General features: G+C 40.7%; 1 protein-coding gene across 1 annotated transcript in view; it reads left to right on the top strand.

The window, feature by feature from the left end:
- Positions 1-27,793, top strand: part of MSRB3 (methionine sulfoxide reductase B3) — an 85,518-nt gene that overhangs the window by 24,125 nt on the left and 33,600 nt on the right. The window contains 3 exon segments of the mRNA XM_068401067.1: positions 8,838-8,946; positions 10,756-10,833; positions 21,863-21,891. Coding sequence (XP_068257168.1) covers positions 8,838-8,946; positions 10,756-10,833; positions 21,863-21,891 — 216 coding nt within the window.

Consider the following 27,793-nt stretch of genomic DNA (forward strand, 5'->3'; position numbering starts at 1 on the left):
ATGTATTTGTCGATATCTCATTGGTAGTAATACTGTTACTGTGCCTGATGCTTGCAGAACTTAGGATCATAAAGAAGACCAGAAACCCTTTGTTCCTGTACCCTTTTTGTTTGCACCCTAGGGCTTGTATCCTATTTTGTCCCCCTTTTTAACTCCTTGTTCTGGCGGAGTTTTGCACTCTCCCTCATCTGCTCAATAGACAGAAGGTGCTCGTCCCTGCCTCATCTGGGTGGAGGCTCCTCAGTGACTCTGTGGCACGGAGCAGCACAGGGAGGATGAGAAGTTTGTTGTGCTCTCAGCACCATGCACAGAGCCAGTTCCTTATGTGTTCCCTGACGGATTTCTTAAGGTCATTTGCTTTCCCGTCCTACTCCCATAAAGGACCCACCACAAGCCATTTCTACCTTTCTTGCAGGAATGTTTTAATTCTGGGAGCTCATAAATTTCCTGCGTTCCATTGCTGTGCCCTCTGCAGCTCAGGCTTAGCTGCGTTTTCTGCTGAAGTTGGGTATGGAAAAGATGAAGTTTCAGCACTTAACTGTATTTCTGTGTTTTAACGGCTCCCATGAAAAGCTACTCTTTCAGTTATTAGATTCTCTCTGTATAACAGAAGGTTTGAGAAGTCCTTTAAGGACTGCCTTCGCTTTTTTCCCTTCAATTAAAAGCAATCCTTTGTCCTTACTCTGAGGAGTACACGATAAAGGTTGCAGAGAAGAATGTGATGTACAGGAGAGATGGCAGCAACAAAAAGGAAGGAGATTTTGGACAGATATTGCTAAGCTGACAGAGGGCAAGCAAGAAAAGGTGCAAGATGGAAATGTGAACCCTAAAATCAGTAAGAGTACATTTGGAAGTGATGGAGGAGATGATCCAGGGGGTCACTTAAGAGACGTGCAAGCTTGGAACTTGATGGTACATTGAATGGGACTAGAGAGTGTGGACTGGGAGTCAGGCACCAGAGACACGGACGTTACCACAAGTTAGCTGTTAGGTTAACCACAGGTTGCTACAGCACAGATCACGATTTGGGAGGAAACATGGAGTAGAGAGAAATTGTGTCCCAGAGATGGCTAAGAAGCAGAAAATGTTTGTTCTTAGTTACAAGCTAAACATGTGTCTCATTTCATGATTTCCTTCAAAAGAAGCTGTGTTGGGAAAGGGCGCCTGGCTGGGGTATGAAGGTGCCCCCTGCTCTGGCTGGAGGAGAGGCTGTGGTGGGATGGTAGCTGCTGGCAGCCCGGGTTCAGCTCTGGCAGCTTTGTGCAGTGTATGGTAAGAACTCCCTGCTCAATGCTCTGGCCCAGGTCAAGGAGTCCCAAGGAGAGCAGAGTGGGGAAGGGCTCAACTTGAGTCCTCTTAAAGCCCTTTTATAGGGCTTGACCCCACCTTCCTGACTCATAAAGCATGGCTGAATTTTACAGAAACATAAGGAAGTCCAGAAGGCCCACTAGGGAAAGAAGTTGGCAGTTACTAACCTTTTTGGATGTTTCTCTACCTTTAGTCCTGAAGCACGTTGAGAGGGGAGGGGGCTACAGTGTTTTCTGTGGTGGCCATAGCAGAACAACAGCTGGAGCACAGCGTGTTCCAGCTGTTCCTGTCTTCATGCTGGGTACGTCCCTCAGTGCTTGGAGATGTGGGATGAAAGGCCATGGAGCAGGCTGTGCCTGCTTGCGTCTTTCCTAAAAGGGTTCTTGCACAGTTGGAGACAGACTGAGTTTTGCAGGGGATTAGATCTGGGCTGTTGTGGGGAATTGGAGGAGAAGAGAGACCTTCCCCCACCCCGCTCCTTTCCTCCACCCCCATCTCAAGTATAGATTGCGGCACCTTGATTCTTGAAACACAGTGCTCATTTCACAGGCCACACATCACTATTGTGGAGGAAGCAGCAGGAGGATTTAGCAACAGCCTGAATGCCACAATAAGCTACACACCACTGCGGTAACCGCTGGCAAATGCTGACTTTTTAATTGTTTCCGCTGCAGGGTTAAACCTTTATTAAAGCTGTGTGAATAAACTTATTCTGATGGCTTACTGAAATATTTTAAATGCAAGAGGTAGCATAAAGCACTCTTACTAAATTCAGTTTAATTCTGCTGTTAATAAAATGCCTTTCCATATGTTGTGCACCCTGTTATTGATTCTGACAGAAATCTACTGACCAGATACAGAGTGCTCAGTGTCTCTGCCTTTCTTGTTTTTAATTTAAACAAATGTAGTGCCTGTGAAAGGTGCTAGGATCATATCAGCAAAACAAAAGTCTCTCTATCTGTTAGGGGAGAAAGGAAGAGAAATCCATCATTATAAATGTTCCCTCCTTCGCTGCTGTACCAATAGATCTTGATCTTGTCTTGCCTGGTTTGCATCCAAGAGTAACGCAAATAGGTCAGCTGCCCCGTGCACTCTGTCTTTGGCCATCTCAGCAGAAAGGCTAACGAAAGTGGCAGTTTATAATGTAATGAGCTTTTGCTCCACTTAATTGAAGGTGCTTCTATTCCCCAGCTTCTGCTGAGCAGCCATATGCTCCCATCGCTACAGTACTGGTGAAGATGACAGCTTGAAAAGCCCCAGGGAAAGCTGCCCTCGCCTCCACCGGCCAGTGCAGGGTGGAGTTGGAGTCCTCAGTGGTTACAATTTGGAAAGGTTGTGAGACCAAGGTTGCAGCTGGTAGTGACATTTATTTCATTAACATGAGATAAGGAAGTAAAGTGGACATCCCTGGAGAGGACAAACGGAGCTGCTTTTCTTTCCCCCTTCCCCACTTCACAATACACTTCAATCTTTTTGTTAAATGTTTTTTACATTCACGGGCAGGGGAGGCAGCTTCAGATTTCTTTTCCAGGGAATGTCTCTGGCTCAGATGCTACCTTGGCCACGTAACCTACTGCAAAGACGCTTGCAGACCTGAGGAAACAAGGTAGCTTCCACTCCCATAGATGCTGCCTGTACTGGTAGCACTGGAGTTCCAGTACCACTTTCTTTGGAAAGAAGATGAGCGCACAGAGGAGATGTATCAGTTGGGAGTTGGAGGGGTTTTTTTTAGTGCTTGAGAAATTCGTTGTCATCCATGGGAGAGCTCTGGTGGTGACTCAAAATGTATACATTTATATAAAACACAAGCCATGTAGACGACCAGGTGGAAGAAATAAATGTGACAGGTCTGTTACATGATTTCATGGGAAGCTTGCGAATTTGTAAAGAGGAGGCTTGCCCTTCCCTTGTGGCCACGTGACCCTCCTGGGTGTTAAGTAAATCATTTCTTTTAAAGACAGTTAATTTTTTGATGGTGTTCTTTTAAGATACAACCTGGCATTTGACTCAAAATTGTAACCGTTGTCCTGGTACCCTGCTTTTGGATTTTCAACGCACAATATAGTGGAAATGGTCTTCGCCCCATTACTCCTAATGCTTGCATGAAACTGCAAATGGTATTTCAACAGCGGGTGGGAGTTAGCTACCTACAGCAAGAAAGGAAAGGAACCATCCCTCAGAGAAGAAACACACATCTGTTTTTCAATGTGTAAAACATTTACAGAAATTTTTAATGACAAAGTTTGGATTTTACTTAAACTTGACCTCCCAACATTTTAGAGTTCTTTTGCAGCATCTATCCTAGTCAGCAGCACGCTTAGGTAATTTAAAATGGCTCATGATGGGATTATAAAAAGATCTATCATGTCAAATACAGGTTTTGTAAAACAGTGTTTTCCAACTTACCAGCCAGTAAAATTGTTTGCATCGATTTGCATTTTCAAGACTTGGGGTTTTTTTAACTGGATGAGCAGTTCCCTGGCTTGTTTGCTATAAGACAACGCTGTGGCTCTCCCAAGGCTGCAGACTAGAGGCTGTAGAGAACAGACTAAACAGAAGTGAAAGTGTGTTGTGTGTTTGCCTTTTTCTGAGCAGAGAGAGAGACAAAACTGTAAAAAAGGCATAAACTGTGTAAATGAAATTTGCAATAATAAAAGTGATTCCACTTTTAATAATACTGTTAGTGATAACATATGTAGGATATTTATTTAAAGAAATGTCTGCAAATATTTTTTAACCTTGCAGGATTCCTCTTAACGTCAGTATGAGATAATTTACCATCGATGACTAAGGTATGACCCAGTCGTGAAGGGACAGCCTTTGGGAAGCAGAAAGGTGTATACTTAGAGTCAGATCCTGGTAATGTGATGTACATTCGTAGACCCTTATGTAGTTGTTGGAGCTATGCATATTCCCAAGGGCCTGCCCACACAGGTCACATTGCAGGATTGGGGCTGGGGTGGTATATGAATAATAAAATGTGCTGGAAGGCCCCTAGAAAATTGCTTGGGTATATTAAAAGAAATAGTACTGAAAACTAGAAGCCCGATTTATTATATGGCTGTGCTCTGCTGGAACATTTGATCTTGCTGTATTTAATTCAGGAGGTCTTAATGGTATGTGCTCAGTGCATGACTGTAATGTCCATTAATGCTAGTGTATAAGCATATGCAGAAGGGGGAAAATGTATGCTGTGTCTTCCCCTGCAGTTGAAATGTTGAGTTAATTTCAGTGATAGGAAGCAACAAAACATAAGAGAAAAATTGTTAGAACAGTTCAAAAGACCATTTGAAGAAGGAAAGCCATCAGGCAATGCCACCATATTTCAGGGCATGTCAGACACTAATTGCCACCCTCTGGCACACTGGAGCAGGTGAAGGGCTGAGTGGTGAGAAGTAACGGTCTGCTAACCTGTGTCCATCTGTCTGGACGTATCTCATTGCTAGTTTTCTTGTGATTGCTCATATGGAAGGAAATGGCACATGCCTGTGTTATGAACCACAGATTTGGAAAGGTCAATTGAAACTGGGATTTATATGTGAGGTGAGATGCTTAATGTCTTCGTTATCAGGTCAACACCCAGAAAATGCTTTCTGTTCACTTCATTCATACAGAGGAGGACTCCAGAGCTGAACTCTGAAATGCCCGTAGTCTGCAGGTGAATAGTAAATGGCAAGTGTGCATTGTGTTGCTTTTCGGAAAAGCCGTTCCTAAGCACAGGAATGCTGCAAAGACTCCAGGAGGGTTTCTGTTGGTGTTTGTTTCACCCTCCTCAGCTTTTTTTTTTTTTATTATTTTTATGCATTAAGATTTGTGACCCTGGCCTTTTCTTCGCCAAGCCTGCCATCCTGCTCCAGGATCTTAACTGCTGTATCCGTTGGCAAAAGGCTGAAGGCAGGTGTCCTCAAGTGGAAACGCTGGTGCCTGTTTGTGGAACAATTGCCTGTGTGCTGCTCTTCTAATGAGCACCGACCCCAACGAAGACACCGAGGTGTGCTGATTAGAGATTTAATTTGGCCTCTGATCCTGCAGTGGGATGTAGAGGGAATTTTGTCCGCCCGTGTAGGCCAGCGTTCACCTCTTCTAACAGCGGGATCTAACTGGAGTTGGGAACGTAGCTGTCCTGGGCTCTTCTAAAAGTCATTGCTAGGAGCATCACCTCCAAAGAACAAGTGAGAACCAATCCAGAGTCTTAATATAGATCTAATGAATCCAGACTCTGTTACCCTCACAGTGTATTTAATTTAGTCTCATCTCTAATGTAATCACAATGATGTCATGCTGTTTGTAAAACTGATGACCTTTTTTCTTTTCTGCCTTGAACTGTATAATTTGCAAATGAACTGTGAGCCTGCCTTTATGCCTGAGTTGATGAAGAAGTTTGCTGCCTGTATGGGAACCCTTTCCACAGCCCATATCTGGTTCCTTCCTTCTTTGGGGAACCAGACTGAGGAAGGTGGTCAGCCTGCATCTTTATTCTCTGCTTTAATAACGAGTTTGATAACAGCTGGATTACTAGTGGCAGTTTCTCTCATATTAGGCATATATTTGTGTAGCTTTATGTTGTCCTCTCCCAAGATACAGACAGTTGGTTTGAATGTAGCAGACATCTCATATATGCCATAAAGGAACGGCTGAAAAAATGGAAGCAGCCAGCTACTCTTGTACTGCAAGTTGAGCACTTTTGTCCCTCTTGCATGTCATTTTTTTCCTAACCAAAGGACTGTATTTCTAGAATCTCATCCAGTAGTTTTTAGCATTCATTGCATTTTATTGAGGCTTGTAGGCGAGCCCTGTTTCAGATAACGTATCCTTACATCCTCTGCAGTCAGGGGTGAGTCTTGCTTTACCTCCTTGGCAATATGGAAATAGTGCAATCGATTTACTGAGCTATTTTTTTTGTTGCTAGCAGTTAAATAATAAGTGCAATTAATTGAATAGGGCTGTTCTTGAATGCTGAGGGCTGGACCGAGAGATTTCTGTTATGATTTGTAGTGCAACTATAGCTTTTTGCTGATGTATACTCCATTAAATTACAAACCTGGAGAGTCCTTGGTTGGGGTAGGTTGCAGTTTACCCCAGTGCAATTTGGCAAAATTCCCCTGTAGACATAAATATTGTCTGTGTTGTAAAACACGCAGTTAATTATTAAAAACAAGGAGGAAAAAAATCTTTTATAACATGCTTCCTGCTTCTGATCTATGTCGTGGATCAAGTGGCATATAGAAATTTTCTTGTGTATATAGCAAGCCCATTGATTGAAGAACACTAAATTTCTAAAATAGATGAAAAATTATTCAAGGAGAGTAAAGAGGAAACACTGACCATTCTTTAAATATCCAGTATTTTCTCTTGACTTTTTCCTAAGTGAAGTTATGCTTAGTTTGCTTTTTTGCAACATCTAAAGAGCAAATAGAATTTTTTAAAGAAATAAATGGAAGCTGTTTTTAAAAGTGAAGAGATGTTGGTTTGTAAGTCTTTGCTGCTCTCTGGACTGCTTTTTAATACTGAAATTTTAGATGAAAGACCGTCTCTCAGTTTCTTTCTGAGCTGTGTAATGCAACATAACAATAGCTATTTATATAATGCATATGCTTCCTTTCCCTGTTAGCTATACTTTGAAAGACTTATTAGTCCTAGAGCCCTGCACATTCGGAGAATAAAAACCTCCAAAGTTTGACATCTTTAAATAAGCAACCAAATGTTATAAAGAACAAACCTCACTTACAGTTAGGAAACAATATTTACATTTAAGGTTGAAAAGCCAGGATGTAGGAAAATTTTGCTAATTTGGAAGGTGACCTTTAAGTGCACCAAAACCAAATAATTTGTAAGCTATGGCACAGGGCACATTCCTGCGAAATTTGTGTGAATACTGCTTTAGTGGTTCTTGAAAGACAAACAAAGAGACTTGGAATGAAATCTTTATCCCTCTCCCAAATAAGATTGAAGCTAACAAAGGCATACAGCAGCGCTCTTTCAAAGCTTGCCATTAAAACGAAGGCTCTGCAGCACAGCTAATGAGATGGCTCAGAGTGGAAAACAATCTGTTTTTAAGAATGTTTAGATCAAAAGTAATTTCTAATCTATGAAATGAAGTCGCTTTTCAATACCGTTCTTTCACTAGTAAAGCTTTTTATGTTTGCACTATTTACTTCCATCAGATGTTTTCAATTTTACTTTTTTCTTCCTGAAAATACTTCCTAGGGTTAGTCGGTAGTGACCAACAGCATTATTCTTTTTCTCTTTCCCCTATTCACCCACCCCCACACATTAAAAAAATGAGAAAAGAAGAGGGGGAGGAAGAAAGAAACATCTTTTCTTAAATGATTTGCAAGCATCTGTGCTTTAAGCTACTTTTTATGAACACTCCTTAGTAATGACTCAAGGTAAAAAAGCAGAAAAGCATCCAATGTTAGGAAATTGCAATCCAATACCATGTAATTTAAACCTGCCATTGCCTCTCCTGTACTAAATGACATACAGATGGGTAGCTCTGTTCCCTCTACTTTGGGAACACAATTGGTCTTTTTATGAGTGTATTACTAGCAAAAAATATTTTTGTCGGGACTGTTTATTTCTAATTTTACCATATTTGAATTACTGTCATAATTAGAGTGCTTTTTCCATGCCGTATTTTGTCAGCTAATTTTTACAAGCAATTATCAAAGTTATTTGAATATTTGGCAATATCTGTTACTACTTTGGGAGCTTTCGTTCTCAAAAGCAACCTTATTGTTATTTTTTCTTTCCTGATGTGATGTGAATTTCTGCACTATACAAATGTTTTTTTTACAATAATCCTTATATACTGCTTGGATTTTCAGTGTGAACTAAGCAAAACACAAGACGAGATTTTCAAAGGAGGGTAATTTCAATAGCAACTCTAATTTTTACAAGTCAGTTGTTGAACCTTGCACAGCTTTGTGCGTAAAGAAATGACTTGCTCCTCAGGGCTCCTATTCTAGTGCTTCCACAGTGAAAAAATACAATGGTTAATGTTACAAAGTAAAAGGATGAGGATGCGACTAGAAGTTAAATCGACCTTATTGGAATCTAAAGATTTAGAATTGTTTTCCAGCTACTTTAAAGGGTGATGAAATTGTTGGATATTGTGGCTGAACATCATATGCCCTTTACCGTACGTCTCCAATATAGATGTCTTGTAAAGAACATTTCAGCTGTAGGGGTTTTTTTTCAGATCTTTTTTTTAATGGTTGGAAAAATGTTACTGTCTTGTGAATGATTGTATGCGCAACAGTTTATAGCGTATAACACACCGAAGGGCTTTGGCTGTAGCACATTGTCACTGCTCCAGTGGAATCACCTGGCTCTCAAGCAAAATTCTTTTTTTGACTTGGATTTGAAGAAATAATCAGCTGCAGTTCAGCTGAGCCATTCTTCATGCATTAGGGACCGGTCTGGTCATTGACAAGTGAATGCAGAAGCTATGCTGTGGCTGTCTGCCAAAGCAATTATTCAGGATTTAAGCTAAAAAGGTTCCTTCTCCCATATCCTCCCCTTTGCAGGGTCATGTAGGGATAAAAAGGACTGTAAGGTGGTCTTTTCCCAGGAGGAGCTGAGGAAGCGGCTGACACCCTTGCAGTACCATGTCACTCAGGAGAAGGGGACGGAAAGGTAAGGCAGGACGAAGGAAACGCCATCCTCGAAACACAGGCATCTTTCTTTTCTCCCCCTCCTCTTACTGGTGCTTCCTCACCTTCCCTACCAAGTTATGCTTTTTTTCCCCCCAGGATTTCTGCACTTGTTTACTAACCCCTACAAATTAATGCCACTGCAATGACAAGCATCTGCAGCACGGGGGCCGAGGCCAGGAGTCTTGTGTGACTTTTTCTTTTAATGAACACTGCTTGTCTTATAAAGTCATCGGGCTCATGTTTAGAGTCTGTTTTTAGTTTACTACAAAATGTGTGGAAGTAATAGCGGTTTAGGTGCACTTTTTTTTGGAAGACATCGCAGTAAGCAGAACCACGAGGGAAATGGCCCCATGCCAGGAGGCTGGAGTTTTGAAGGTGGCCATTGTAAGTATAGACGTTTTGGCTGCAGAAAGGAGGTAGCATAATTTAGTTCTTTTCCACCCCACTCCAATTTCTTTTTGAAGCACATGTGGAGAAAGTATTTATTGGCTCATTTGTGGTTGGAATGTCAAAAATTTTCAATAACTGCCCTCACGTGGCTTTAGTCGCTGGAAGCCAGCCCCAAGTCCTGGAGGGGAAGAAAAAAAATAGGACTCGCTTCCAAGACTGTTTTTAGTGAATAAAGTCTCTCTCTCAGCTGATTCCAGCATGAAGGTAACTTGCCAAGGCCTAGCCATTTTTTGTTGTCTAATTTATACCACTGAGCTTGGCGTGAGGCCCTGGCTTTACCTCTGCTCCAAACATACTAATGATGTAACTGCTTGTTTTCATTCATGACCTGAAAGGGCTCTCCACCGCACGTGGGGTCCCGGCTGATCGGCAGCACTCCTCCTGACAGGCGTACCGGTGCCTGAATTTGTGGAGGGGGTGGACGGTCCCCTCTCCACCCCAGCCCCTGTCATCCTCCCGCAGCCCCCGAGGGGGTAGGGGGACGCTAGCCTCTGCCGGGGGGCCTGCCTCCTCCCCCCGGCCCTCCTCGCTCTTGTGTACGGGACCAACAACATGATTTAATGCACACAAACAATCGGAGATTAGGTCATTCTTAAAAATCCTGTTTATAAAAAAAAATTGAACCTCATAAAAAGGGTGAAAGGATAATAAAAACAAGCTGCCGAGCACATAGGCTTTTTGTTGGGCTAGCGCAGCTGATTCCTATTAGATGAATGACCTCCTAGCCTTTTAGATTGTTAACTTAGAAAAATATTCCCTTAAAGCTGTAATATTGCTTTTCAACTAAAAATATAAGGCGCACACAGCCTGAAATCGTGGACCAATTATTTCATTTTCAGCTACAATGCCTCTGTTGCCCCGGCAGCCCGTCGCGGCCCGACCCAGCACCACGGCCCCAGGCGGTGGGCACCCAGGCGCTCCGCACCTCCGCCTCAGCAGCTCGGCCCACACTGACACACGTCCTGACACAGACCTAGAGAAGTGCTTCAGGTGGAGCTACATGTCAAACGATCCATGTTCACAGAAACTTAACGTTTCACTTGCCAAATAGGGGAAGATTCCAGTTTTTCCCATTTTGTTGTTGCTGTTGTTCTGTCCTTTGAACTGTGGGACAATTTGCTTCCTCTTGCATGATACATAACACCTGAGGCACACTAATGAGGACATTCCCCTTTCCCTGTTCCTGCTTTATTTGCTGCCTTTAATAAAAAACAACTGCCAACTTCTAAATCGTGGGGTTTTTCTGTAACATTTTTCTAAAGTCTTAGCTAATTTAATAATTTTTAAAAAAGCAAATTCCTTTATTTATTTTTAAAATGTAGTGTTGTTGTTTTCCCAGCGCCTTTGAGGGGGAGTACACACATCATAAAGCTCAAGGAATATACAAATGTGTTGTTTGTGGGACTCCTTTATTCAAGTGAGTATGCTAAATATAGTTTTGAGATTTCTGTCTCTTAGTTTATGTGCTGTGTTCCTGTAATCTTGTGTATATTCCAGTACTTACGTAATTGTGTAAGATCATTTAAGTCGTTCAAATTGACAAGGGATACATGAGAAGCGATGTAAATAATAATCCTATAGTAAAATTAGTCTTATAGTAAAGATAAAAAATTTTAGTAAATAAATAAGATAGTAAGATAACATTCTGGTAAAATAGGTAATTGACTGTAAAAAGTAGTAATTATTTTTTTCCTCTTCTTCTTCTTATACAGCCATGCCAAGTAATTGTAATACAGTCTTTCACTGCACTATAGATATGAATTTGGCTGTTAGCATTACTCACAGGTAGCTTTAAGATCTGGATCCCGGGCAGCGATGCTGCATCTGTGCTACAGCAGTGTATCTGATAATGGAGAAAAAAGTAGATGCTTTTTTAGAATTCAAGCAGTTAAGAAAACAAAACCCAGGAAAGTTACATATTACATTACTCATTGAACTTTCATGCATCCCAATTAGTACACTTGGAGAGCTGGGTTAGGAACTGAGGCAAGGATTAAGAAAGAAATAATAACTTTCGCGTCTTGCATGAAAAACACTCTTTAGAAGTACTGTGGGAATTACAGCCCTAAATTTGGTGCTAGAAGCAGTGCTGATTGGATTCTCTCAATCACTGCATTGTTCTGCATGGATTCAGCTGTTGTTTATGTGTTTTTTCTTATTTCTGGCTGCTTGGGTCCATTCTGATGAAGTATTTAATTTTTTGCTTGTTTTTTCCCTCAGTTCACTGACTCAGTCCCTCTCACTTGAAGAGGTACCTTTACAGCAGCATGAAGCAGGATGGTCAGGATAGTGCTAATAATAGAGATAACTGGGTCTGTAATAGGTTACAAAGGAAAATAAAATGGATGTAGCTCCAGAATCACTGGATGTGGCAGTGACGGTTGTTCTCAAGAGACTGTCTGTAAAGATGGAAGAAGCACTTCATCTCTGTTATGTTTGATTCCTCCTTCCTTATGTTAGGAGGATTACCTACATAAACTTCAGTGATAACATGAATCTTTTGAATTGGAAAACTGATGGTTATGAACTCAGCCAAGGCAATATTCTCATGTCATGTGTTACTGTGGTGCCTGGCTTGGGGGTACAAAATGGGGATCTAAAGTCTCCATTACCTGGTTTTCTACAGTGCCATTTAGACATTCCCCTGCTTACTATGGATAAATCTTCATGGGGGAAATTCTGGCTCTGTTGAAGTCAATTCAGATTTGGCAAATGAATACAATGGAGCCAGGATTTCACCTTCTGCCTTCAAGACTGGCTTCCTTTCTATCGTCTGCTGGAGAAAGAGTAGGGTTTTTTGTGGGGTGAGATTTGGGCAGCAGTAGTTCACATAAATGAATGGGAACTAGTTTCCAGTTGCTTTCACAATCCATTTAATATGGGAAAAAACTGCAATATGAGACTTACCTGTGATTATCTCAAGTGCGCAGTATGCTTTGGTGTAGTCTTGACTTTTTTGAGTTAATGAGTTGGATTTCTCTATGTGAAATGAGCTATATGGAAATGTTCCTGTTTTCAGATTCTCTTTGAGACTCCCCATGGATTTTATGGGAGGAGAGAGAGGGAAAGAGGGAAGTTGTTTTTTATTTTTAATAAATCCCAGGCCAGTGGGCACCTGAAAAAAACACCTTGCTGATTGTGTCCCAAGGCTGGACTGGCCTTAGCCCAATCTCCCCAGTCTTTTTGTTGCTTTGTGAGCTCTTGCCACCTCGGGTTTACATCAAATTCAGCCAGTTGTTCTGAAGTGGCTGGCAAGGGTGGGAGCAAATGGAGAGGCCGATAGGATTCCATCTTCTTTTGTTTACTGACCCCAAAATATTAGTATATAATGTCTTCCTCAACTAGGGAAGATACATTCCTGTATCTTGGTGACTGCTTCAGCCCATCAGCTAAAAAAGTGAGAAGCAAACATAGATAAGAGAATGCAAAATGTATGCTATTTACTAAATTTTCCCCACAGAGTGTAAATCACCAAAGTATTTTCTTAGGAGTAAGGTGGTAGTACACTACAAAGTCCATTGCCCCATGTAAAATGCAAGTTCTTTTTGTGGTATGTGGTTTGTTTTTTTATTTTAATTTCCAGATAGTCATCTGAAACTTGCATTTCCATTTGTTTCTCATTGGGTGTCCATTAATTTTTTTTCTTTATGTCGTTGTAATCTGTAAATATATATATTTGGACTATGGACCTGTCAGTTTAACTGGGAAAGAGACTGGAGCTTCAGCAGTAATATTAACAAAGTTCAACTTTTAACATTTCTGATTTACATTGTTTCATTACCATGTGACACATGAGGTCAGGGAACACATGAATTTTACACTCCGCATGAAAGACCTGGGTTTTGGTACGTCTTTAAAACAGAACTCTGTCTCTATCCCAGGAAAGATAAAAGAAACAATTAGGAATTTAACATCTCTTCATCTCCTACTTGTACTAGTGTTATGAGAAACCTCCCAAGCTTTACAGAGAACATGCTTTAACTTTTTGCACAATCAAAGGTGCCTCACACATAAAATCCATAATCATGCCGTTGAATCTAATTATTCCATTTCTGAACTTTCACACCAGACAGTCTCCTACATCCCAGTACAGCTGCCTAAAGAAAGCAATAAATGAGAGACAATAAACTCATCTCAAGGACCTCCTTTTTCTGCAAGCCAGCCCTTATGTGGTTTTGTGTTACACTTACTCTAATCTAGCTGCAGGTTTATGCTAAAAGAAGCAGCCCTGCTCCCCGCACCATTCTTGAGGGTGTTTTTTCATAGCTCCCCCTTCACTAAACCTCAGCTGGTGTGGCTGGAGCATGTCTCGATGCAGTACATTGATCTGATTGATAGAAAACTAATCAGCCAAAGAAAAACCCTCACGCTTATCAAATATACCTGCTCGTGTTAGTTTTTTGTGAGCCACAATTATAGTGGGTGGACAGCCTCTGTGGCAAGGTTGTGTGTTTCTGTATCAGCTCACAGAGTGCCACCTGCGCCACTCGAATCCTCAGTGTTTTCGAAGGGCCAAGCGTATTTGCAAGATTGCATCTACTTTAATTTTTCAAGGCATTTTCTTGCACACTATGCAAAAATACCATTCTGTCCACAGCCATGGCAAGGGGAGGTTAGAATGGACCTGAGTGAAATCCACAACTCGCGCTATTGCCGTAAGAGAGGAGCTATTCCATATTCAATAAACCACAGTCGTGTCCTTTACCATATGCAGGACTGTGTGAGAAAGGTGTAGTATAGATGGGAACTGGGAAGCCTGGGAGAATGATTTCCTTTTAAAAAAAGAAATATTATTGTTGAGTCAGTTTCCAATTTTTAGGGCCAAGGAATGAATTGCCAAGGCTTAATAAATCACCCACTGCTGCCTTTATTGCTTCCTGGAAGGAATTCATGGTAATGGTGTTGGCTCTTCTGAACATGCGCTAGGAGAAATAGCAACACCCTTACTCATGTCATGTGTTCATTTGATTTTCATTGAACTGCGTTAGGTCTTCTCAACATCTCTTAAACATCCAAAAGCAAATCATGAGAAAAGTAAAGCGTGGCTGGGCAATACTGCAGTACCATTAGCATTGTATCCCTCTTGTCTTCACAACACAAGGAAGGATTTCAGTCACCAGGCTAGATCTATGCAAGGAATTCCCATGCCACAGTGCTGAGTGCTTAATTAATGGTCTTTAAGCTTTCTTAATAGTCTTTATATCCTTTGAGCAGGCCAAATGAAATTCAGCACTGGCTGTCTGGCTAGGAGAGCCCATATGAAGTAACTGCTGTAGTGTCTCTAATAAGATCTAATAGAACTACTTGAGCAACTTCATCGGCCCTGACTGACTCTTAGTTTTCTCACAAAACTTGTAGTTTTGTGTGTCAAAATGAACACCTTCTGTTTAATAAAATTTGTTTGGAGTAAGCTAGCTCTTGCCAGTGTAGGAATCGGTCAGCAGGCAGTATTACCAAACAGTTCTCATCCAAACTCAGATTTTTAATAGGTCTTGTGTAGCTCCAAGCAGCTTGAGGATCTTAAAACTTACAAGAACTTCTGCAGTTTTTTGTTTCTAGAAAAGGCTGGTGGAGTTAAAAATCAGTAAAGTTGTTATCATTGAGCATTGACTTCCTTTCGTGTACTCAGTTTTTCATTGAAACTAGCCTCTGTTTTGAGTCTGCTGTGTCACTGATGGATGACAAATTGTTATACACTCTGATCACCAAAAATGACAATAGGACAGTGCTTGTCTTCCTCAGAACCGTCTAGAATCTGGAAGTTTAATCCACCTCTGAGGATGAACATCAATCCAAATGCAGTATTTACTGCAGTTCCTGCAGTAAAGTTGCTTTGTGAATACAGCCCATGGCATCTTCCACATCTGAACGTACCTGAATGACAATTCCACATCTAAACGTACCTGAATGACAATTCCACATCTAATCCTACCTGAATGCTGAAAATGTGCTAAGCTGTGTATGGTTATTACAGCTGTAGCATGAGACCGTCGCTGAAGTTTGACCTAGTGCTTGACCGCTGATTTCTGTGGTGGTTTGGAACAGGACGTTGTCCTCCTGGTCATCAAGAGGCCCTTGGTGCAAGAACAGTACAATTCTGCCCTTGGGTGGAGATGCTGCACGGCTCTCGGGGAAAGGCTCCTTTCACTGGAGTGTGGCGTAGAGGAGCTGCAGTCATAGCAAATGATTCTGCACTCCTAATCAGCTTATGGGTAGTTTTTAATATCCTTTAACTGGCAGCTTCTTGGCTGGTGCTGAATGTTCATTTCACTACCCTCATATAAGCAATGAAGTCTGAAAAGATTTTTATGTTAAGGATTAGGAGAGCAAGAGCAAGTTTGGAAAATAAAAACCACTTCAACTCATTTTTTTCCTTGATCCACAAGCCACCTGGTCTTGTTTTTCAGTAGATCAGCTCTATTGTACGGAGCTGGTTGCTGCCCACAAACTTAGTAAGGCACTATCTGAATTACTGCAGGCCAAGGTCACTGGGTGCGCAAGGAGCAAGTGGGATGAGACTGCCAGCTACGAGCCAATACAACAGCAAACCTGAGATTTCCTTTTGCTTGTGTTCTCCGAGTAATACCATCTCCAGCAGTGAAAACAAGTACAGGAATATGGGGGATCTCACAGTTTGCTAGGCAGAGAACATTTCAACAAGTATCCTTTCAAAAAGGCAAATATTGATGTAGATTTCTGGGGTGAAACACATTAGGATTCAAAAAAGAAGAAACAGGGGACTAGAAATGTAACATTTTAAATATTTCAAGGTCTCATTTAGACAAGCCCGTGAAATTGTTTTGATTTACTTATTGCTGAGCACAGCTGAATTGCAAATCCTTGTTGACAGTACTTAGAAATAAGAGGAAATAAATGCAAAGATTTCCATAATCCTAGAGATATGATTAGACAACTTCCACTGATTTTGCAAAGAATATCATTGATATTTCCACTGTAAAATTTCAATGGATTCTTTGTAAACTTTTAAGTCTGATACGTAATTTCCCCGGTTTGAAATTCACACTGCTTTGTGTTGGCTGTTCATCAGTCACCCTGCTTGGGAGAACTAATTTTCAGCTAGTCTTAACCTACCTTATGCTTTACTATGCGTATGTCTGCACCTGAAGTAAAAATCAGGTAGGGAGGATTGTTATGGATTATGACTGTAGAAGCTGTAGATTTCTAAATTTATCTGTTTATAATGCTCACATTAAAATAAACTCTGGACAGAACTCACCCAGAGACTCCCCATCGACTAAAATGATGTTAAAATGCTCTTTTTGAATTTGGCTTTTCATCAATATGCAGAACAGAAATTGTCACAGCATCTACCAACAGTGAATCAATCTTTTTTCTGTAGTCTAGGAAAGAACGATTAAAAATATATCTTTAACCAGGCTTCCTAAGGAAGTAAGGCTTACAGCATCATGCTGTCTGTGTGTCAATCCTTTCCTGATAATAAAACTATATCATTTAATCTACTTGCCAATTTCAGCCAAATTTGGCAGGGGAGTAGCTATTAAACCCCAAAGATATTAAGTTCTTAAAACATTCATGAAATCGGGAGAGAGACCACACTCAAGCCCTCTCTGAGGGGAGACCTGAACAAGAGTTCAACTATATTATTAGATTATACCAGATAATATTATTGTAAATAATATATATATTATTGTATTATAACAGAGAATCCACATGAGGGTGGAAGATAGAGAGGCACTATGAATGTCCAGCTCTGGGAAGTACCTGTGAGTAGTTTTGCTGCCTTAGACACCACAGGATCTGTTCCCTGGCCACAACACAGCAGCAAGCTTTGCTCCTTCTGCTGCCTGAGGAACTACTTGGTTCTTAATGCTCGGGAGCTTCTCAAATTCCCTGATGATGAGGGTCTCATAAATTCCTAGATAGTTACATCAGGTGTTATTTTTGCATTGGAATACTGCTGTGTTTTTCTTTCTGGAAGCTTGCCTTGTTATGTGGATCTTGGGCTCATGAGTAAGGTCAGTGACTGCTTCCAAGTAACAGTTTGCGTTTTCAGAAGGGCTATGTCCATACTTGTAAATAAAATGGACAAAAGCCTCTTCTCTGGCCCTAAAGGCAAGTGACAAGACATAGATTGTGTTTGTTAGCCTAAACTCCTCTTCTCTGAAGCAGAGTGTCCTGGTTTGTCCTGCTTGTGGGGAATGGTCCCTGGCCTGAGCCTCCCCTGCAGCTTGCCTAGGTCCTGTCTAGGAGAGCGCTGGTTCGCATGAACGTGATATGGGCCAACACAGTGTCCAGAGACATGTTCACAATCGAGCATTTCTGTCCTGGTCTTCTTTAGCTTGCTAGCAATTCTGTAGCCAAAAAACACTCATACTCCAACTTGGTATTTTCTGTACTATTGGGGTCAAACAGGAAAGAGAGAGGAATGATTTTATTCTGCTCAGTCACCTGGGCCAGGACATTGGTTGGCTTGGATTGCATCAGGAGCCTGCTAGATCCTTGTCTCTTCAGCAAACTGCCCATGCCAATATGGAATAAAGTTCTTTGAAAATGAAGATGTACCAAAGCTGCACCTATCATCTTTACAACTGCAACAGATCTTTATTCAATCAAAGTCCTTTTCAGAGAGGAGCAGTATTTTGAATGTCTGCCCCTACTAATGTTCTGTTTAGCATCCTTGAAGCAAAACCTTGCAAAGGAACAACCTGGTATGAACTGCCAATGCAAAAGTGTAAGAAAGCCAAGAGGAGTCAGTGACTCCTTCAGTGTTAAAATGAAAGGATCAGAACTGCAGAGGTTTCATCAGGTGCTTTCTGAGAGAGCTGTGGAGCTTTCAAAGGCTGTTCCCAATGTTTGGCTTCAACAAAACCTGAATGAACTTGATACAGACTTCATCAAGAAGGGTAAAAGAAAAACACAGTTGTAACACAACAGTAGAGGTTCTGCAGGAAGTCCTCTTTCCCCTCTCCTTGCCAAAAGCCCACTTCACTGGCAAACAGCAGATCTGTGTTAGCTTCAGCTGTAGTGTGTCTGGTCACGCTGTGGTATGTGGCACTGAACAATTGCACTTCAGTCAAACTTTGGAAGGCAGCAGTTGAAAATTCACACTATAGGAATATGTGGTGATTATCATTACTCCATTTCTCTCTCTTTCTCAGTACTTGGCAGTCTGAACATCTGGTTTATGGTGCCTTTTAAAAGGAACAGGTCAAAATCCTGTGCCTCTTTGCAGTACAGATAAAGTGACCAACACATATTTTATTGTTTGTGTTAGATTTAATTATTTCTGGGATCTTTAAAAGTATTGTGGCATCTTGTCCTTAGCTAAACCTTTCCAGTAGCTCACTATTTCCTTCTGTATTGTATGCTGGTAGACGAGCTACTTGGCATTTGTACTGCCACGAGTTGTGTGTATTTATTTGAGTCGTCTCACAGTGGGAAATGGAAAGCACTTTATAAATATCATCTTGCTCTCTTTATGCATATAGATTCCTTCCCAAAGATACTTATGAACGATTCCCTGACTTTGAGAGTACTCTTATGGAGCAAAAGTACAGAAAATACGCACAAAGGTCTTCTCTGTTTGTTGGGTTTTTTCCCCCCTCTTGGTGTGATAAATGATAAAAGACAGTTTGTAAAGTCAGTGCCTGGCTCTGTAAGGTGCATCTTCTTCGGTAGGATGCTTAGGCTGGATATCAGAGTATGTACAAAGATAACAAACAATGTACAGAGAAGTTTTCCCTTCTAGTTAATGCAGTTTTAAAAATATAAAGGAGCCAGAGTGAATATTTTTGTGTATAGCAGAACATCCATCTGGAATGTACTTTCAGCATTTAATTTTATCCTATTTAGTGGCCATTTTTTAGTTGCATATTTTTAACACCTACATGCAATTAGTTTTTGATACCTTTGTCTAGCATGCTGTCAAGAAAAAGAGGTAAATACTGAAAGATCTATGGGAAAAGTGCTGGTTCCATTGAAATTGCTGGAAGCTTTGTCATTCCTTCAGGTAGTCAAGATGACTTTGTGTTCTTGCAGAGTGCTTCTCTCACATCTGCTAGTTGCTGCTTATTTGCAATGCCAAAGACGCTTCATTACTTTCCTCTCTTTTTTCTGTGCCTTTCTATGATCTCTAACAATTTCTGTAATACCGTGTCCTAAATTTTGCATTGTTTTCCCAAGGTGACACGGTGACCATAATATAGGTGACCCTCCTCCTCCTGATGGCTTCTAGCACTACCTCCCATGTTGTGTTTTCTTTCATAGCTATTCTGCTGTGGCCAGACAAAGTTCTATTCATTTATCGCCCTGTATCGGTTTCCTGATTTGTTGTCCAGTAATTTATGACTGTTTGGAGCTTTGGTACTCATTACAGTGCCTGGTGACCCTTGTGACCCTCCTCCCCACGTACTCTCTGCCATCTTGGCCCCTGGGCCAGTTTGTTGATGCTGCAAGTTGCAGGGCATACATCCATGCCAAGTCATGCAGGCTGAGAACCAGGGTCTTTGTCTGACCAACTAATACCAAGTATCTAGAATTTAAGCAGCGAGATGTTGATTGTGCAGATAAACAGATGCTGAGGGTAGGATTCATATGTTGTCTCTGACTGTGTAGGTAGTGAGGTGTTGCTGATACAGTGATGAGCAAGAGAGAACAGTCTAGACAGATATACTGCAGTTTGAGGAGTATATTGTAAATAAAATACTGAGTGGCTTTACCTGGGGACTTTATCCTGCTGGGTGTAAATACCAGCTGAAATACACTGCCGAACAGGAGCATGGGCTGGTGCCCTGGGCAGTTGGTGGTGGTGGTATTGGTGGAGGCACATACTTTCTTTGTTCAGGGCTTTTGGTGGTACTTTATAAGTACCAATTAGGAAGATAAGTTACGTTTTTTTTCCCTTCCATCTTTTCACCACCTTAGAGTTGTATTTAAGACATAAAAGAATGTGAGCAGTGGGGGAAGGTGAAGAATGAGCAGCAAGGGAGAAGGGAATTATTTCTGATTGCTTTAACTGTAACTAATAGTGTGAATATGTTCATTTTTTATATCATGATTGATTTGATATTTGTTTGGTGTAGCATACATCTGTGGTAGGGGATTACAATGCCAATTATATAAAATACAGAGAGTACATGTAAAATACTTCTACACGTATCTGCATGTACAAGCTTATAAAATAAAAGAAGAAAATAAATCTGCAATTAGTTCTTGAGCTTCAGTCATTTATTTTTGAAAAAAGAAGGACTGTAACTTCCCAAAATACATCCCCTCCCTGATGCAACGTAAAAGGATCCAACATTGTACTTGCTCCTTAGGATTTCTGAGGAAATGCATTTTGCTGCCAACATAACATCCTTTAACGGGTCTCCTGCTGGTCAGACCTTGCGTCCTGCTGTGACAGCCATGACCATGTGTACAACTGATTGTTAGCGGGCAATATAAATCTGATTGGAACATGCCCGTTAATTGGTTTGAGAGCTCGATATGGACAATGCTGTCTTATAGCAGACTGTGTAGATAGGCCTAGTCATAGGGTTAATTCTGCTTGACAGCACATCAGCAGCATCTTGAGAGTAATTACTCAACTTAAGTTTTCCCACAGTTGAATTGAGATCTTCAAAGGCTTCTACATTTACAAGTATTATTAACCTATATCTGAAACATGATGTTCCCACAAGGGCTAATTTTTTCTTCCTTTTATTAAATATACAGGTTATAGGGTTCATTTGCTAAGTGCTAAGCCCTTAGAAGAAACACTGCTTGTTAGAGAGAGAAAAATCTGCAGTGCACGACCAAAGCTAACGGTGCATAATGCACACATCATTGTCTTTTTGTAAAGACTTTAAAACAAGTTAAAATTTAGGTCTGCCTCCCTTCCTCTCTCCCTCTCTCCCACCCCCCGCTTTCCACTTTTAAGAAAATCAAACCACTTATTCCTATGTGCAGAGTGAGTAAATTGAAGACACACACAAACAAAACCCTCATAGGATGTTGTACAATTAAGTACAGATCATTGGATACAATACATATGACATTAATGGAACGGTATCTGCTTCAAAAAGAGATTGGAAACATTCATGAATAAATTAAATCCTCTTAATGACTTTTCAAAAATGAAAATGAATGAAAACAATATTTATTTCATAGGAACAACTGTGTTCCAGGATTCACAGCATATAATTTAATTCTGTTTTAAATTTATATTCTATTATTTTCTGCATTCATTTTGTGATTTGTCTTTTAAAAGATCTTCTTTGTAACTCTACCTTGTAAAAAACCAAAAAATGTTAAAGATAATAGTTATTATTTGCGTTCAAATGCTCTCGAATTCATTAAGTATTAACGTACAGAGGTAGACAGTCTTGTTAAAGACAATATTTGCTGGGGGATCAGTCTGACAAATGGCTTTTAGGGCATAAAGCAGTTCTTGTAACTTACGATCTTTTTATTTTCTTTTGCAGGTCAGAAACAAAGTTTGACTCCAATTCAGGTACGTTTAGATTTACAGTGTTTTGCTGAATGTACACTATTCAGGTTAATCTCAAAAGAGTAGTTTATCAGTTCAAGTTCAATTTAGTTTTAAACAAACTGGGGTAGGTTAGTCTTAAAAAGGATCTTCATTTCTCACTCTCTGAAAACAGCATTATTACTGTGAAACATTTGCTTTCATTCCTTTCATTAGTTCCTGTCTCCTTACATTTTCCCAAAAGATGATCAGGAAGATGTATCTTGCGACAGGCTTTAATTGGTCCAGAAAAATCTTTGTACAAATAAATGATAATACAGACTAAAGCAAATGGAGGATTGAAGTGAAGTTTGAGAACGATCACTGCTTTAAAGGAGAATGTTTTTCCTCCTGGTGGACAAAGACATTTCATGGGAATTTGAAGTCAGTGCAGCCTATCTGTCAGGAAACAGATGATTTGTCATCAAGTTTTCATGACAGATGCATGTACACAACGCATGCCAGACCAGTCTGTAGAGTTCGCTTTAGGAGGTTTACCAAAAGGCAGTCTCTCTCAAGTTGTCTTTTTAAAGAATTTTAATGTATTGTAGGGATTGGGAGGGAAGTGAAGGTCAGTCTAACAGGTTAATGTTTATCTAACAAGACAAAAAACACAGGACAGCAAATGGGAACAGTTGGGGAAAAAACAGAGGTCCTAATACCAGACTGTTATTTATTCAGTTAACTATTCCTGGGTGTTCCTTAAAGTTAAACAATAGTAAACTAAGAATGGGCTGTTGCCCTGGAACTAGCTGAAACGTCCATTGCCTGAAAGGGTCATTCAAAATACATTTTTTTGTTAAGATGAAAACAACTACTTTAAACAGAAAACCTAATATTATTATGACAATTTTGTATTTAGGCCAATGTTATCTTCTATATGGTTTGCTTAATGCAGTGATTGCAATTGCTTATAATGACACCAGTTTTACAATATATGTTAATCAGAGTATTTATGAGATAGCATGTTTCCTTTTATCCCAGTTACAGCATGATTTGGGTTTGAAATGTGAGGTATTACGTTGCTTTTTCTTTCCACATTAGATTTTATCCTTGGAACTGTATGGGAGTGAAATCTACAGCAGGAAGCAGTTATATAGCCAGTTCCTACATCTTGTACACTTGAGTCATCTTGCTTCTATTATGATTCTAGTCTGTGAATTTGAGGTTACTTGCTTTAAATATTGCTTGAATGAATATGCTAAGATTGCTTCTTGGATCTTGACAAAACAGTTTTAAATGGGGGGATAGCTTCACACATTGTCTGCCATCAGCCCCTTTCTTTTAATAAAGTTACCAAAACTATGGTGTGGAGCAGGACATCACATGTCTCACTTCTCTGTGGAGGGGAAAATGCTCTCTGCAGAACTTTGATTTGCTCGGTGGGGTAAGCTACAAAGAGTTTTCTGACTTTTTCTTTTGAAGCAGCTCTCCTACATGCACTATTCTGTGTGCTGCTCTCCTTGCAGTGAAGGCAGGGGTACAGTCTTTCCTAGGGAGGACAGAGTATTGATAAAAAGTTTGGCACCATCACAGCTATGGTGAACGCCTGCTCAGTAGATGTCACCAGGCCTCGGTGACTGGACTCTGTAGGTTGAGCATGAGCTCTTCAGTGTCTCCCCTCCTCTGTGTGGGCTCCATAGGCTTGCTTTCCTTGAGTTTGGGTCTGTGTTCTGTGCAAAGCTCGTCTCGTATTTCTCACACAGGGATGTTGGAAACCTCGGTTGCCCAAAGACCGGAGGACGAGAGTTGCTGTCCCTGCCCTGCTCTTCTGAAGGCACTCCTTAGGTGTTATTTTTACAAGATCGGAGCTCTGGCCTTGTGAACGTCTGACGCAGTTTTGTCTCCTCAAGAGCACAGAGCACACAGAGGTTGTAAAAGGATTTGGAAGTAAAGACCGTTTATAGGAGACCACACAAAAAATACATAAATATAAATGAGCAGTAAAAGACCCAAGATCTTCTCTGCCTCCACTTTTTTTGCTGCACTTAAGTATTCTCTGGACACGCACCAGAATTCTCTGCATCGGGTGATTAACGTTATTTTTCTGGGTGTCAACATCAGCAGGTACCATGAATGTCAGCAGCAGCTGTGCTGCTTCCCACTTCAAAGTGCTTTGTGTACCGTCAGGGATACAGTATGGGGAGGTCTGGGGCTGAGTTATTCCTCCTTTTTTCTGCAGAGTCTCACTTTCATCTTCTGTGATCCCTTTCCCCTAAATCCCTGGGGAAGTCTTTGGTTGGAATAGTTTCAGGCTTTCCTGCATGGGACCCTGGTCACCCTGCAAGGTGTTGAAAGCTCCTCACCTAGTGATCCATGGTGGATCACCAGTGGCTGGGCTCCTGGTCTCGTTTTATACTTTGCCCCAAATGTTATATGTGGAACTGAGAATTACGGAGGTTTAATGCCTCGGTCTTATCAGTGCTGCGTCCTTCAGTGTCTCGTCCAAAGATAGAAGTTAAAAGATAGATAGTAGAAAAAACAGATTAAGCACACAATTAAAATGGCATTTTAAGAAAAAAGAAATCACAGAAAGTCCATAACCTCATGTCCAGAAACACCAAGGCTGAAAAAAATCTTTCTCTTTGTGAAACGTACAGCAGCCTTCCCTTTACAGGCATGGTGCTCAGTTCTTCCACCCAGAAGCTCTCCTTGATAGACAGATAGTGAAAGCACTTAGTTTATCTTTTGTTCCCAGTAAGAGAGAGCAGAGGAGGAGTGGAGATACTGAGATCAAGTCAACATATATCACCCAAATAAAACATCGCTGTTTTTCTTTCTCTACCGAACAGCTTGCCATCCAAAACCAGACAATAAGCCCAGACCTTCTTCTGCCTCTGAGTGAAGAGCAGGGTGTAGGCAGGGAGTGGAAGGGTGCATTGGTGATGGCAGAGAGGCATCCTCATAAAAAACTATTTCTCTGGTGTGATGGGGTGCAGTGCACTCTATAGCACCATGTTCTGCATAACGCCGACCTTTGAAGTGTGTAAATGTAGCATTGGTTTTAAAAGGGCTGCTGCCATTTGAAACCAATGACTCTGTATTTATGCAACCTTGAGTTCCTTGGATACACCTTAAGGTATTTTCATATCCCTCATTTCGTTTTGAATTCCACAGACTGCGATTCCTGAGTAAACCAATGATCCCGCGAACTGGAACAAACATGCCTTGTTCTCGTTTATCTCATGTTACTCAAAACAGTTCAAGTGTTGAATGTCAGAATGAGGTAATTTTATTCTAGAATGAGTATTTTCTTCCAGGGGGCTGTTCTGCAACCTGTCGCGTGCTCTAAATTAACCTTAATGTTAATTCCAGTTAACTTGCAAGTCTAGATGTGCCCTTGTTAAGCATTTATCCATGCTTATTGTACTTGTCTTTCCTAGAAATATTGTGAAGCATTGAAGAATTAAAAGAAGTCTTTCTGAAGCAAGTACAAAGTCTGGAATACAGCTTTAAAAGTGCCCAGTAGGCTCACTGTAAATGTAACCTTGGAAATGTTGTTCAACACTGAAATATTAGGCAAACATTGTCAAAAGAAGATTAATTTGAACTTAAGCATTAACTTAAAAGAAGGCTGTAAAATTCCTATAGTGATGATCGGGATTTATCTTATAAATAGCTATAACATCTGTAGGGGATACACATTCTTCATATCATGACTAACAGTTCCATCTGAGAAACTTCTTTTTCTCTGCTGATTCTTTTTAAGTCTATAGCTGGCAGAATTTCTGTCTCAGAGACCATGGGGTTAGCTTCATGCTGTTAGAAGATCTTATGAAACGAAACAGTTTTGCTTTTCTGTCATAATATGATTAATTTCACTTGTACTGAAAATAGATTTTTTTCTAAAAAAGTACTTGAAAGCAGAAAAGGTTGTAGGAAAAATATTTTTTTTCTTAAAATTTGTTAGAGAACAAAGTAAACCACAAAAACCACAGCTGAAACAATTTTGTTCAAATTATTAGTATTTTGGTAGTGTCTAAAATGCTTGTTGTGCTATGTGCTTGGTTAGCAAATTTTAGAATTTAAGAATGCAAGAATTATATTGGAATAATCAGTTAATGAAAGATTTTTTTTAATTTGGAGAAAAATAGGTCTTCTTGATGCTGTTCCATAACAGGAAGAATTTGTAGGTCTCAAAAGCTGTCACTGAACACTCTTAATCCCACTTTAGGAATAGAAAAATAAGCATAGAAAATGCAAACAACTGTCTCAGCATGCCCACTCATCACCAGGGAATGGTAATGGTGAGTTTCCTACTGCCTACTGGGAGGGCTGGAGTATTCCTGGGCATCTCCTGTAATATTTGGTGTATCCTGCATGTCACTGTGGAGGTGAGCCATGTGATATTCCAGTGATAGTGTTGGCAGTGAAATCATGAAGGGGAAGAAATTTGAGTTTTGTTCTGTGTTAAAAAGAAAGGACAAATCCCCAGACAATACAGTTGGCCTCCAGTGGAGTCTCTTTGTCTCTGTGTCACTCAGATGGTGGAATGGAGGAAGTTGGAAAGCACAAGGTGCAATAAAGTGACAGTTGTGGAAGCACCGTGCTGTAGAAATGCATCTGTGCGCTGACAGAAGAGAGAGGAGTGCCCAAGGGCACACAGTGCCTTCAGCTGTAGTGTTTATCATTTGCTCTCAAAAAGAGAGATGCATCTCCAAAACCTGTTCTTCTCTCTCCCTGCTTGATTGCACTGTGCATCTATACAGATTAAATGTAATGTAGAGATTACCTATGTGATTTTATATCACTATTTGCATCAATACTTTGGAAACATTCCAGTTAGTATCAGGAATTAAGCTATAATAGCTGCCCACGCAGCTAGAGGCTGTCCTGAGGAGCCTTTATTGGATCCCTGCCGCTCCAGCAGTCAAATACAAAGCAAGTCAAGGAGCCCCCAAGAGTTCCTGGAATTTCCTTCACCTGCCTTGTATGGGCTTACAGTGTCAACCAGTGACTCTGCAGGTTGTTTCTCCTCTCTGTACATCGCTTTTTCCACCAGAATGAGTGTATCCCCATGTCTTCAGCACTACACGATGCTGCCACGCCTCTATCCCCATCAAAGTTCTCACCCTTTCCTTTCTCACCTCTTATATTTACTTCTATCGTTCCCTTAATGTGGCCCCTACAATGTACTAACTTGCTAGGCTCCATGATTCAGCACAGGTGCTAGAGAACAGTTGAAGAAAATTATAAGTTTGGGGGTGGTCAGATGTTTTCCTCTCATAAATTCCTCTTGGCTACACTTCCAGATGTTCAGCAATAGACTTTCCAAACTCTTGCTATCAGCCCTGATTTCCCCTAGCCTGTCATCAGTCCCATTGTATGAAAGTCATCAGTACAACTATTAAGAGCACAAGGAACTCTTCGCCCGAGTAAGGAAGAAATGAAAACCAAAAGGCATGTTGTGAGCATCTCTTACTGACACTTGCTACTAGGGAAACCCAAAAGAAACTTAACTTGCCTGAAACCTTAGGTCCCTGAAGCAGCAGAGAACTTAGTAATATTATCCATTGATTGATTGGATCATAGATCTCAGTACAGATTAACCAATCAATTCCTAAATTTTATTGATGTCAGCTTCTTCACCCAGGTTGTGATAGAGCGGTTCTTAATTTCTTCTTAGCAAGGCTGAGTAGTTTCAGGAACAGGGAAGAGAAGAGATATTTGGTGTTCATAACAAAATCATATTGACAAGTTCATCAGTCACCCCACAAACAGAGTATTTGATTAAAAAACATAAAAGGATTACTTGCAGAGTCTGTAACAGGGAAAAGTGGCAATATCAACTGAGATACTGAAGTATAGGGATGCTCCACAGCTTTTTGGGTAGAAGCAAATGACCTCTCCAGAGTCTCTCTCACCTATAACGAATTAATTCCTTCTC

Source organism: Nyctibius grandis, chromosome 5 (genome assembly GCF_013368605.1).
Source record: "Nyctibius grandis isolate bNycGra1 chromosome 5, bNycGra1.pri, whole genome shotgun sequence".
NCBI lineage: Eukaryota > Metazoa > Chordata > Aves > Nyctibiiformes > Nyctibiidae > Nyctibius > Nyctibius grandis.